At 44.0% G+C, this 14,536-nt stretch overlaps 1 protein-coding gene across 4 annotated transcripts in view; it reads right to left on the bottom strand.

The window, feature by feature from the left end:
• LOC139745838 (uncharacterized) overlaps positions 1–14,536 on the bottom strand; it is a 239,931-nt gene that overhangs the window by 45,784 nt on the left and 179,611 nt on the right. For all 4 annotated transcript variants that reach the window (XM_071656434.1, XM_071656436.1, XM_071656437.1 and 1 more), the window contains exons 6-7: positions 4,045–4,201; positions 2,838–2,970 (exon numbers count right to left, since the gene is read on the bottom strand). In XM_071656434.1, the coding sequence (XP_071512535.1) occupies positions 2,838–2,970; positions 4,045–4,201 (290 nt within the window). The remainder of the gene's footprint in view (positions 1–2,837; positions 2,971–4,044; positions 4,202–14,536) is intronic.

The following is a 14,536-nucleotide window of genomic DNA, read 5'->3' as shown; positions in this document are numbered from 1 at the left end:
TATGGGGGTGGGTTGGGCCATTTCTTTCGTCTGTTTCCTTGCGCTACCTCGCAAACGCGGGAGACAGCGACAAAGCAAAAAAAAAAAAAAAAAAAGATATATATATATATATATATATATATATATATATATATATATATATATATATATATATATATATATATATATACTCACATACTCACTTATGCATACACATACGAAGACATTACATACACATACATTGACATATTCATACTTGCTTGCCTTCATCCATTCCTGTCGCTACCCCGCTCCACGGGACAACAGCATCGCTGTACCCTGCTAGAGCCAGTTACCGCCAGGAATACAGACAAAAGTCTCTAGCTGTCATGTGTAATGCACCGGAACCACAGCTTCCTATCTACATCCAGGCCCCGCAAAACTTTCCATGGTTTAACCTAGACGCTGAATGGAGGGTTTATAGAAATGGTTTGGACACATGGAAAGAATGAGTGAGGAAAGATTGACAAAGAGGATATATGTGTCAGAGGGGGAGGGAACGATGAGAAGCGGGAGACCAAATTGGAGGTGCAAAGATGGAGTGAAAAAGATTTTGAGCAATCGGGGCCTGCGCATACAGGAGGGTGAAAGGCGTGCAATGAATAGAGTGAATTGGAACGGTGTGGTATACCAGGGTCGAGGTGCTATCAGTGGATTGAACCAGTGCAAGTGAAGCGTCTGGGGTAAACCATGGAAAGTTTTGTAGGGCCTGGATGTGGAAAGCGAGCTGTGGTTTAGGTGCATTACACATGACAGCTAGAGACTGAGTTTGAACGAATGTGGCCTTTGTTGTCTTTTCCTGTTGATATGCTATTTCATGTGTGGCGGTGTGGCTACGGAAATAGATAAGGCAGCAAGTTTGAAGATATACATGTGAATATATGTATATGTCTGTGTATGTATATGTATGCATATATATATATATATATATATATATATATATATATATATATATATATATATATATATATATATATATATATATATATATATATATATATATATATATATATATATATATATATATATATATATATATATATATATATGTGTGTGTGTGTGTGTGTGTGTGTGTGTGTGTGTGTGTGTGTGTGTGTGTGGGACCCTTCTTCATCTGTTTCCTTGTGCTACCTCGTTGAGGTGGAAAATAGTGAAAATGACTGGGAGATGTATAAAAGAAAGAGGTAAGAGGTCAAGAGCAATGTGCAAGAGATGAAAAAGAGGACAAATGAGAGTTGGGGTGAGAGAGTATCATTAGATTTTAGGGAGAATAAAAAGACATTTTGGAAGGAGGTAAATAAAGTGCGTAAGACAAGAGAACAAATGGAAACGTCGATGAAGTGGACTCATGGGGAGGTAATAAGTAGTGGTGATGTGAGAAGGAGATGGAGTGGATATTTTGAAGGTTTGTTGAATGTGTCAGATGATAGAGGGCAGATATAGGGTGTTTTGGTCGAGGTGGTGTGCGAAGTGAGAGGGTCAGGGAGAATGGTTTGGTAAACAGAGAAGAGGTGGTAGAGAGAAAAGTGTATGTTCGAGTAGGTAGAGAGGAGGGTAAGTGGTTTCAGGTAAATGTTCGTCTGTGGCACTGGTGTGTGGTGTCACCATGGCTGTTTAATTTGTTTGTGGATGAGGTGTTGATAAAGGTAAATGCAAGGGGCTGGAGAGAGGGGTAAGTATGCTGTCTGTAATAGTTCAATGTTGGCCTGGAGAGGGAATCAGTTGTTTGCTGATGACACACGGCAGATTCGAGTAAGAAACTGCAGAAATTGCAGAGTTTGGGAGAGAGTGTGAAAGAAAGAGGTTGAGAAAGGTTTACACTTCTAACAAAATTTGTAAATTTTTTGCTCTTCTCTTCGTTTTCCCTTTCATTATTATATCAATTAAGTCCTGGTCTTGTGGGTTTTTATCAGTGATTGGAGCTTAAAACATTAAGAAAGGTAAATAAAAGCAAGGTTATTGGGTTTAGTAGTGCAGAGAGACGGGTTATTTGGGGGAAGGGGTAAGCGTGAGTGTCAAATACTTGGAATATGGGTTGTATTTGATACGTGGAAATGTACACGTCAGCAAATGGAACCATGGAAGCGGAGGTGAATCATGAGGTGGGTGAGGGAGCGAAGGTTCTGGAATAACTGAAGAATGTGCTGAAAGAAAGCTCGCTATGTGAGAGGACGAAAATGGACGTATTCGAAGTTATGTTACTCCCAGAGATGTATGGATATAGGTATGTGCTATAGAAGAGGAGGGTGCATGAGTTGGGAATTAACTGTTTGAGAACAGTGTCGTATACGGGGAGCGACGTGCTTTCACTGGACTGAACTAGCGGCCGGGGGAACCATAGAAAGGTCCGTGGCGCTTGGTTGCGTATAGGGAGCTGTAGTTTCGATGCATTACACATGAAAAGAGAAAGATACCGACAAAATCAACCTTTCATACACGCTCTGTTTACAAAGAGGCATCACCCATGAAGCAATAGTTATCTCAAGAGAAATCGAGGTGCAAATTCACAAAGGTAATTGAAACTACCTTGATTTCCAGAGCCTCCATTTGGACGAGGAACGAATGAAGATTTACGAGCAGGGGTTGATGTGTATGTGCGAGTGAAATAAAATTCTTAGTGGGGGAGCAGAAGGTAAGATTGTGTTGCGATTGCCAAGGGAATACGAGTTGAAAAGATAGCATATAGAATGTGTGTGTGTGTGTGTGTGTGTGTGTGTGTGTGTGTGTGTGTGTGTGTGTGCTAGACCATTTCGAAACACCTTGACGACCTTTCCTTCGCACCGACCGAGTCAGTCTGATCCCTCACCAGTGGTACTTACCATCGGCCGAGGTTACGAGGCGGAGGTCGTCCGGATACTGGTCAATGAGACGCTTGATGAGGTCAATCTGCTCTATGGTCAGCTGCACGGCGTTCAGTCTCTGTGACTCGCATGGCACATACGAGACCCAGAACTGTAGAGGAAGGAGGTTAGATAAAGACATATTGTTCCTGACGACATAAGGAATAAAGAGAAGGAAAAGAAATTAGGATGAAAGAAGGTAAAAATGGACATGAGAATATTTACTACAAGGAAAAGGATGATGAAGATGGAGAGACTGGCTTATTTCGTACAAATACTGTTGTCGTTTTTCGCAAATGTATTTTTACGAAAAAAGGGAAATCTGAGTGTTTATTGATACATCTATGCGACAAAGAAATAGATATTAGCATTGTGATATTGTGATATGATGTTGTGATTTGGGACAAAAAAGTTCAGTGACCCTTTCCTAGAACTGAGTGAGAACACGACTATAATTCAACCTACGTAAACCAAAAAGTGAGTACCCTCTGTACCACTTACCTGGAGTACGGAGAAGTTCAATGTGGGAACCACACCCTCACACCAGCCTTCTACTTACCATCCCACACAGCTCACGTGAGCACTTACCATTTCCTCCTTAACTGTGGATGGTCACTGTTCAACCACGGCTTCTTTTGAGCCACGTAGACTCATCTGGACACCTTAAACTCATCCTCTTTGAGCCGAGGGAGGTGATTATAAGGATCGGCCATAGGCCTTACGAGCGCCAACGATCACGCTCCCTGCCGTCCCCTGGGTGTATATTACTCATCGTTATACGTCAGGGTGAGACCGAAGACGATCCACTCTCATCACCACCTGCGGCTCACCTGGGTACATGCAATGCCTTCCACGATTGTGTCTGGTCATAACTGGACCTTAGACACCACCTGTGCCAACTAGCACGCCACCTGGACTCACCTGAGTACCCGTAAAGCCCTTCCAGAACCTGGAAAAAGACAGGTAAGGGACAAAAAACACTCATATGGGTCACCTGTCATACCACCTAGACTCACCTTGGCACCAGCCATGTGTTCCTGAGTCTTGAGAGGGGCGTCACCTTGAGCCACCTACTACACCATGAAGGCTCACCTCACGGATCACCATTACCCTCCAGGACCCAGTGAGAGCAGATGTAGCAACATGGACTCATCTAAGTCACGGATCACGTCATGTATAGACTCACCTGAGCACCTACCATGCCCTCCTTGAGCCTGGGGAGGTCCGTGTGGGACCAGGAGGACCGGGACCAGGGACGAAGTTTCTTGAGCTCCGCCGTGAAGTTGAAGCTGTGGAGTTTGTTGTGCATGAACTTCCGGATGTTCCACGGCAGGTCGTTGTGCCTGGTGAGAGGAGGAGGAGGAGGAGGAGGAAATGCGTTATATACTGCTGAGGGAAGCAGGGCTATGTGTGTATACACGAGTGGCGAGGCACTGCATGTAGGAGAAGAGTTGTGTGGGGGACGGAGAGAAATGACACATGAAAGAGTTTATAGGTGAGAATTGTGGTAGAAAAGTGAGTTCGAATTCTGGTCATGGCAGCCGGTCCACAGCGAGCCTAGCTGTTCATCTTCCTTTAGGGACTGTTTGATAAAGTGGGTATCTGGCTTAGGCTAGTATATATATATATATATATGTATATATATATATATATATATATATATATATATATATATATATATATATATATGTATATATATATATATTCTTTTTTCATACTATTCGCCATTTCCCGCGTTAGCGAGGTAGCGTTAAGAACAGAGGACTGGGCCTTTGAGGGAATATCCTCACCTGGCCCCCTTCTCTGTTCCTTCTTTTGGAAAATTAAAAAAAAAAAAAACGAGAGGGGAGGATTTCCAGCCACCCGCTCCTTCCCCTTTTAGCCGCCTTTTACGACACGCACGGAATACGTGGGAAGTATTCTTTCTCCCCTATCCCCAGGGCTATATAAATAAATATAAATATATATATATATATATATATATATATATATATATATATATATATATATATATATATATATATATATATATATGTATATGTGTGTGTGTGTGTGTGTGTGTATGTGTGTGCGCGCGTGTGTGCGTGTGTGTGTGTGTGTGTGTGTGTGTGTGTGTGCATGCGTTAATGAGACGGCCTTAATTGGGGCATTCAGTTGCCCGTACCGTCTCATGTAACATATGAAAAAGTACTACGTTGGAGCAAAGTCTTCTTAAGGGGCATGTGGAGCAGTTTGGACAAGAGTAATGAACTAGAGGAACTGAAGGGTTCATAGGTACAAGAGTCACACAGACAGGAAACAGAGTTGATCGAGGATGGAGAGGACTGAACAGGGGTTGAAGAGAAGAGGGATCACATGTAGAAGAAAGATGGTGAAAATAGGGGGTAAGGAGAAGTGGTTGAATGGGGAAGGTTGAGAGAAATATATGGCGTAGAAGATAGAGTATATGAAGTGACGCGTTTTGTGAGGATGGACGCGGGATGGTATGGGAAAGACACAGAATCATGTGGAGACACTGCTACATATGCGAGAGTCATAAGGGGAAGGTCAAGGAATGGCGTAGAAAAGAACAGAAAACCACATGGAATGAGAAGGAAATTATGTGAGAAGAACAAAGCCCCTGTGATGGGACATAGAACCATAACTGTGGAAATCACACGGTGGAGGGCATAGAATCATGGCCTAGGGAAGATAAGGTGAAAGATGTATGTGGCACAGATCTTGTACAGTATGAAACAATGGATTCCTATATGCAAATATGATGGCCATAGCTCGTAAAGAGAACGCGTATCGGGTTTATCAGCGAGTGACGTCAGCGTACAAATCTAAGGTTAATCAGCTCTTGGAAACACCCCGAGGTTTTCGACGGAGACTAATAATGTCAAATGTGTATCACAGCGTATAGATCCATCGCATAGAGTGCTGTTGAAATGGAATTCCAGGAATCAGTACGTCATACGTTCACATACAACGGAGGCGAGAATAGAAACATGATCCATTACACAGATTGCTGGCGAAATGGACACATCATTTCAGTCGTACAGCTTCGTGGAGCAAATATAGATAGCTCGTGTTGCGACATAGAGTGCAGGCGAAATATGGAATTCCGTACCATATCTTGGAAGTATTATTAAAAAGTATAGAAGCCATATTCTTATCAGGACGGTATACTGAAGTAAGGTATGGATTGTGCTGGTAACATGAAAAGACGTTTCAGGTTCTGCAAACCATGGACTGAGGAATTACTTTACGATATCAGTGCATATTACACCAGGACTTTATGGCTCCCTGAAATAGCCTTTTTTAATATCTTTCCCCCACGAGCATGATGTTACGACCTATTTGAGCTCGACTATACGACCCTGGGGGACGACAGTCCGACCATTGGGTATGAAGGTCGTATTGTCGTGCTCGCTGGTTGGACCGGCGGCTACAAGGCTCGCACCGTCGTGCTCAAGGCTCGCACCGTCGTCCACAAAGGTCGTACTGTCGTGTCCAAGGTTCCATCCGTCGTGCTCAGGGCTAGCCCAATCGTCAACACTCAGTGGTCGTACCGTCGTCCTCCTCAAGCGTTGCACCGTCGTCCTCAAGGGTCGCACCGTCGTCCTCAAGCGTTGCATCGTCGTGCTCAAGGGTCGTACCGTCGTCCTCAAGCGTCGCACCGTCGTGCCCAAGGGTCGTACCATTGTGCTCAAGGGTCGTACCGTCGTGCTTGCATGTCGTATACCATCGTGAACAAGTTACTTGCTACCTCGTTTCCACCCCTAGAGGAGAGAGAGGCATGTCCGAACATCCCGACGTGATCCAGCCTGATGTTAGAACTTATATGTATGTTGAATTACTATATGTTAATTAGGGAGGTGGTGGGGGTGTCTTGCTGGCTCACAGAGCTTTCCCCATATGGTTAATGATCATATGTTAATTAGGCGCCCGCTGGCTTCGAGGGTTTACCCATACGGTTGATAATGATGTGTTGATTATGCTCCTGCTGGCTCTAATAAGGATTTTCAGGTGTGGTATAATTGATGATACGTTTTGATCAGGTTCCGCCTGTGAGTCAGACGGAGGCCGTGGTGAATAGAAGCTATTGTGGGTGAAGAGTGAGGTGACTCATAGTGTGGGGTAATGAGTAAGGATCCTGGTGGGTTATCATTCACATTGGATGATGTTGATCAATCATGAACTGGAGGTGGGAGAGACACGTTCTTCATGTATCTCATGATGTTAAAGGTGGAACGTCATGGTTTTCGATGTGGAAACCTTACTTCATCAAGGAAAGATCCTCTTCTTGTGGTCAAGAATGAAGTGGATACAGAAGTATCTTGATAGCTATAGTAGACTTAAAATAACAATGATATCCGATGCAAATGAATATCTCATTTTACAAAAATCTCAACCCCCCAAAAAAAAAATATATTTAAATCTTCTTTCCACAGAAGAAAAAAAAAAGTTCTTTAACAGTTGCAAAGTTTATAATTCTCGACTAAGCTAAGATATTCTAGAGCTGAAATCTTCAAGAGGTAAAGTAGAAAGTTGGAAAGATTAAAATCCTCTGAGATCAAGGTTATTATAGTTGAAGTGTTCACTTTACGTGCTGTGCGAGAAACATGGGGAAAACAGCTTGTCTATACAACGAGAAAAATAAGTTCATTAACACATACGAATCCTAGCACTAAAAAATGAATATGGAACAGATGCATATAACTAGAATCTTAAAGGAAAAGAAAGTAAAGATCTTGTTGAGACATCTTATCAAGAAATTTACAAAGAATTAAGAATTTCATTAGATTTAATGAGGAACATGGCAGCTGTGAGTTTCCAAGAAGACTTATCGACGCGAGCCATTAATATGATTAACTAAAAATAAGCACTGGGGAGAGAGAGAGAAAAAAAACAAAAATGATCATCAGCTTAAATAAGAATGGGAAAATATGAAAATAAAACAAAGAGACACTGATCCAACGAAAGGAAACATCAAGAGTAATCACTCTTCATAAGTTGAAGACGAAAAAGAAAGAGGAAAAAAAAAAATAATGAAACAAGAAAAATAGATGAAATTCGTTCACTCAGGATATTATCACTTATGAACGTTCATTCGACCTTTGGCTTTTGACCCGGGGTCCTTAAGGGTCGGGTCAAAAGGGTCGTGTTGTCGTTCCAAAGAGACGCGCGTCGTACTCGAGGGACAACTTCTTAAGATCCCTAATGATTAGGGAAATTAAGGGACCGAATCTTCGCTCCCCTTCCCCGCCCTCCAGCACTTAAGTTTAGATTACCCCTGAGCCTTTACAGACACGCTCCAGATTTCCCTCCTACACTCCTTGCTTCCTCCCTCCCTCCCAACTTTACTCCAAATGATTTGACAAGAATTTTCTTCCCCTTTTTTTTTTTTTTTCATTTGCCGCAATTCTCTTTTTTTTCCATTGGCAAATGGAGAGAGAGAGAGAGAGAGAGAGAGAGAGAGAGAGAGAGAGAGAGAGAGAGAGGAGAGAGAGAGAGAGTTAGAGAGAGATAAAACCACGGACAATTGACCTAAAATCCTATGGAAAACCAACGGAAAAAGACAGCAAGTTGGAATTTCCAGCTCGAGTGCTGGCTGTGGGTGTGTTGCCCGGTGGAAGCGTTGGTTGTGGCTGGGGGTCGGTTTCCCGTGCTCTCTCTCTCTCTCTCTCTCTCTCTCTCTCTCTCTCTCTCTCTCTCCTCTTCTCTCTCTTCTCTCTCTCCATTCTCTCTCACTTCTCTCTCTCTCTCCTCCTCTCGCCGCCAGTATTACACTAACCACCCCCCTCCCCCCCGCCCCGAACAATCAAGGCTACCTCGGCCCCTTCCCCCACACACCCCACGACGGCCCATTTATCCCCTTTCCCTTCCCTCCCTCCCCACCTCCCTTCCCCTCCCTCCCTTTCTCCCTCCCTCCTCCCTCCCTCGCCCTCCCTCCCTCCTCCCTCCCTCCCTCCACCACCCACCCCCTAATAGCCCCAACACAGTCGTCCAGCCAATATCCTCACTCCTGTTTACGTGTGTCTGACATCCTGCAGAGCAAACATTAAACTGCCCTCTCGTTTGACCTTCCCTCATTGTTTTTTTTTTTTTTTTGTCAACACACACACACACACCACACACACACACACAGATACCGACGTGAGTTGACACAGCAGAATTGAGAACTGTAGGAATCGTCTTCTAGTGTCTGGTTGGTATCGAGGCATTTCTTACGTGCGCCAAAAAGGGCGTTTCATTTTGTTCAGTAAAGTTTATTACACAATCCAAGGTTGTAAAGTAGAACAACTAATGATAAAGCTGTTCGAGGGTGTGTCAAGTTGTTCATTAAAGTCTACCGCACAATATAAGGTTGTAAGCATATATATAACAGCTAATGTCACGTTGTTCAAGGGCGTCTCAAGTTGTTCATTAAAGTCTACCGCACAATATAAGGTTGTGAGAATATATAACAGCTAATGCTAACGTTGATCAAGGCGTCTCAAGTTGTTCATTAAAGTCTACCGCACAATATAAGGTTGTGAATATATATATATAACAGCTAATGTTCAAGTTGTTCATTAAAGTCTACCGCACAATATAAGGTTGTGAATCTATAACAATTAATGATATCGTTGTTCAAGGCCCTCTCAATTTGTTCGTTACCACTCATTAACAGTCCAAGGTTGTGAATTTATAACAACTAATGCTAACGTTGTTCAAGGGTGTCTCAATCTGTTCATTAAGGTTTATTATTGCACACTCTCAAGGTTGTAGATCTATTATACCCATAGAGGTTGTTGCTGGTGTACTGTTCCCACAGCAGATGTTCTGCGGTTCTACAACATTCCGTCATCCGGGACCATGTATTGTTATACCCATAACACTTCGCGTTCAGTTTCATTCTGATCTGCAGTTCTCTCTCTCTCTCTCTCTCTCTCTCTCTCTCTCTCTCTCTCTCTCTCTCTCTCTCTCTCTCTCTCTCTCTCTCTCTCTCTCTCCAGGCCATCCGTGTCCTCCCTCCCTCCAGCGCCCACGCCCGTCATCATCCAGACAGCTAGAGTACCTAGCCACCTCCACCGGTCGTGTTCTTAATTACCAGCCCTGTCGACTGTCATATCAACCCCCCTCCCCCTGCGCGCCAGCCGCGCAGTGTTGTTTTCGTTTTCTTTTTCTGCTCGACGACTTGCCAAGCTTGATGAGAGAGAGAGAGAGAGAGAGAGAGAGAGAGAGAGAGAGAGAGAGAGAGGGAGTTGTGAGGTATGGAAGTAGATTCCGTGTTAAGAACACTTCTAATGGAAGTTGATTGTCTCTCAGAGGCAACATAGGCCACCTGATGATGCAGAGTCTCTGGTTACAGTCAAAGGTCTTGTGCCAGGGACGTGTGTCTCCCCTGTGGGAGCACAGGGTTTTCCTCGGGGTAGGGCCGTCGTGGCTCATCAACAGAACGAGAGGAGGCATGCATGAAGCGAGGCCGCTGAATCGATTCATATTGCCCTTCAGGAAAGACAGAGTTCTTCGTGAATTCAGAACTCCTGAAGCATCACCCCGTATAGACAAAGCTCCTCACCCCACCTCCTCTCTCTCTCTCTCTCTCTCTCTCTCTCTCTCTCTCTCTCTCTCTCTCTCTCTCTCTCTCTCTCTCTCTCTCTCTCTCTCCCCCCTTGACTAGATGGCAGCTTTGATGAAAGGTAAAAAAGTCAGGTCCTGGAATAAAGTCACAGACTACGTTGAGGTCAGAATCTTTCTATTCTTTTTTTTTTTTCTTTTCACTCCCTCGAGGTAATGCGACTCACGAGGACGCGTGTCCCTGATGATGCCGGTTCCCTTGTGAGGCTCTGGCTATATCATGTTGCCACGACCAGGGATGACAAGCGCCCTTTGAGACCTGGTGACCCTTCCATGAAACAAGGGGCTTTTGATGAAGTCAGACCTTGCTGAAGACACCAACACCCCTCAGGCTGTCCCATCCCTCATCACGAGACCCGGATCTCTCTTCATGAGGGAATGATCCTTGATGAAAGCAGGACCCTCCCAGTGAAGCATGAATCCAGAACCACCCTCCGCCCCTCATAAAACAGGAGTCTCGATGAGGCAAGGTCCCTCATAAAGGCAAGACTTCTAGATTAGCCAGGGACTCTTGTGAAACCAGCGTTGTTATACGAGGCAAAACTCTCGATTCCCTTATGGTTTTCATGAGGCCAGATCCTCTAATTAAGCCAGGATTCTTGACGAGTGGGTCTGTATCCTCCTCTGCTTACAATGCCTTACATACAGGCCCTCACCACCCCTTTGCACCCGCACCACCACACACACACACACAGACCCTCCCTCCTCGTGTGTCCCCCACAGTAGCGAATCCAACCCAACGCTCCCTTATCTTTCCCTCCCATAACCCTCTAAATCTGCCCTCCCCTCCGGCTCTCACTCGTTTCCCAACCCCTCCCTTTACCACCCTTACCAGTGAATCTATCGCCATAGTCTGTATCCCTCGACACCTTCCACCTTCCTCCACTTCCTGTTATGACCTGCTACCCCTCTCTCTCTCTCACACATCCTACACATCCCCTCACACTCCTCACTACCCTTTCCCTTCGTTCCACCTCACCGACCTCCTCCTCCTCCTCCTCCTCCTCGTCTCCTTGCCAGGTAGCACGTCCCGCCATCTTTCCAAATTTATTACAGCAATTAAACTTAACTGAGGTAAGTGGAGCAGCGGCCCAGCCTGGGCAGGAGCACCATCTCCCGCCCTCATTACTCCTGTATAAGCATAGCTTGCGTCACTCGCCACCAGAGGGCCAGACAGTAGCTATTAACGGTCTCGATCCTCCGTGCATAGAATTCGGGTTGGATCCCAAGGGGGTGTGGCGTGGGATTGGCCGCGCTGGAGCCCACGAAGATGGAATTATAATCTAAATTAAAGGCTTAGGGAACTTCCCGGTTGAAAATCCATGCAAAGAAATACGACCGAAATTTCAAACGTATCATCCGTAAATACAAGATGAGATTCCATAAATCTTGAGTATCCCGTTTTGTATGCAGGATTCGAATGTACGAATACGTTATCATAACTGATATTGCTAATGAATAAGGGTTCTCTCTGTGTGTAAAAGAATGTGCCAAGTTTCTCGAGGTCAACGCTGCTTTGAAGGAGAAGTTTCTTATTCATAAAGGAAGAAAAAATTATGTACATGATTTTGTATACAGGAGCGCATGTATGGATATGAATGTGTGTGTGTGTGTATGTGTGTGTGTGTCTGTGTGTGTGTGTGTGTGTGTGTGTGTGTGTGTGTGTGTGTGTGTGTCTGTCTGTCTGTCTGTCTGTCTGTCTGTTTTTCTGTCGGTACGCGTGTCTGTCTGTCTGTCTGTCTGCTCTGTGTGTGTGTGTGTGTGTGTGTGTGTGTGTGTGTGTGTGTGTGTGTGTGTGCGCGCGCGCACTTTGCGTTCAAGCGTTTGTAAGAGAGAAAGAAAGAACAAGAATGTGCACACACAAACACTCAGTCTATAATTTCTTCCCATGATAAGAGTGAAGAATATATATATATATATATATATATATATATATATATATATATATATATATATATATATATATATATATATATATATATATATTATCCCTGGGGATAGGGGAGAAAGAATACTTCCCACGTATTCCCTGCGTGTCGTAGAAGGCGACTAAAAGGGAAGGGAGCGGGGGGCTGGAAATCCTCCCCTCTCGTTTTTTTTTTTTTTATTTTTTTTTTCCAAAAGAAGGAACAGAGAAGGGGTCCAGGTGAGGATATTCCCTCAAAGGCCCAGTCCTCTGTTCTTAGCGCTACCTCGCTAATGCGGGAAATGGCGAATAGTATGAAAAAAAGAAAAAAAAAAAAATATATATATATATATATATATATATATATATATATATATATATATATATATACATATATATATATATATTTTTTTTTTTTTTTTTCTTTTTTTTTTGCTTTGTCGCTGTCTCCCGCGTTTGCGAGGTAGCGCAAGGAAACAGACGAAAGAAATGGCCCAACCCACCCCCATACACATGCCTTGATTCAATCCACTGACCGCACGTCAACCCCGGTATACCACATCGCTCCAATTCACTCTATTCTTTGCCCTCCTTTCACCCTCCTGCATGTTCAGGCCCCGATCACACAAAATCTTTTTCACTCCATCTTTCCACCTCCAATTTGGTCTCCCTCTTCTCCTCGTTCCCTCCACCTCCGACACATATATCCTCTTGGTCAATCTTTCCTCACTCATTCTCTCCATGTGACCAAACCATTTCAAAACACCCTCTTCTGCTCTCTCAACCACGCTCTTTTTATTTCCACACATCTCTCTTACCCTTACGTTACTTACTCGATCAAACCACCTCACAGCACACATTGTCCTCAAACATCTCATTTCCAGCACATCCATCCTCCTGCGCACAACTCTATCCATAGTCCACGCCTCGCAACCATACAACATTGTTGGAACCACTATTCCTTCAAACATACCCATTTTTGCTTTCCGAGATAATGTTCTCGACTTCCACACATTCTTCAAGGCTCCCAGAATTTTCGCCCCCTCCCCCACCCTATGATCCACTTCCGCTTCCATGGTTCCATCCGCTGCCAGATCCACTCCCAGATATCTAAAACACTTCACTTCCTCCAGTGGGAGGTGGGTTGATTAGAAAGGGTAGTGAGTGGTGGGATGAAGAAGTAAGAGTATTAGTGAAAGAGAAGAGAGAGGCATTTGGACGATTTTTGCAGGGAAAAAATGAAATTGAGTGGGAGACGTATAAAAGAAAGAGACAGGAGGTCAAGAGAAAGGTGCCAGAGGTGAAAAAAAGGGCAAATGAGAGTTGGGGTGAGAGACTATCAGTAAATTTTAGGGAGAATAAAAAGATGTTCTGGAAGGAGGTAAATAAAGTGCGTAAGACAAGGGAGCAAATGGGAACTTCAGTGAAGGGCGCAAATGGGGAGGTGATAACAAGTAGTGGTGATGTGAGAAGGAGATGGAAGTGAGTATTTTGAAGGTTTGTTGAATGTGTTTGATGATAGAGTGGCAGATATAGGGTGTTTTGGTCGAGGTGGTGTGCAAAGTGCGAGGGTTAGTGAAAATGATTTGGTAAACAGAGAAGAGGTAGTAAAAGCTTTGCGGAAGATGAAAGCCGGCAAGGCAGCAGGTTTGGATGGTATTGCAGTGGAATTTATTAAAAAAGGGGGTGACTGTATTGTTGACTGGTTGGTAAGGTTATTCAATGTATGTATGACTCATGGTGAGGTGCCTGAGGATTGGCGGAATGCGTGCATAGTGCCATTGTACAAAGGCAAAGGTGATAAGAGTGAGTGCTCAAATTACAGAGGTATAAGTTTGTTGAGTATTCCTGGCAAATTATATGGGAGGGTATTGATTGAGAGGGTGAAGGCATGTACAGAGCATCAGATTGGGGAAGAGCAGTGTGGTTTCAGAAGTGGTAGAGGATGTGTGGATCAGGTGTTTGCTTTGAAGAATGTATGTGAGAAATACTTAGAAAAGCAAATGGATTTGTATGTAGCATTTATGGATCTGGAGAAGGCATATGATAGAGTTGATAGAGATGCTCTGTGGAAGGTATTAAGAATATATGGTGTGGGAGGCAAGTTGTTAGAAGCAGTGAAAAGTTTTTATCGAGGATGTAAGGCATGTGTACGTGTAGGAAG

This window comes from Panulirus ornatus, chromosome 63 (genome assembly GCF_036320965.1).
Source record: "Panulirus ornatus isolate Po-2019 chromosome 63, ASM3632096v1, whole genome shotgun sequence".
Lineage (NCBI taxonomy): Eukaryota > Metazoa > Arthropoda > Malacostraca > Decapoda > Palinuridae > Panulirus > Panulirus ornatus.
Note: the sequence above shows the minus strand (reverse complement) of the source record. Positions and strands in the feature narration are given on the sequence as shown.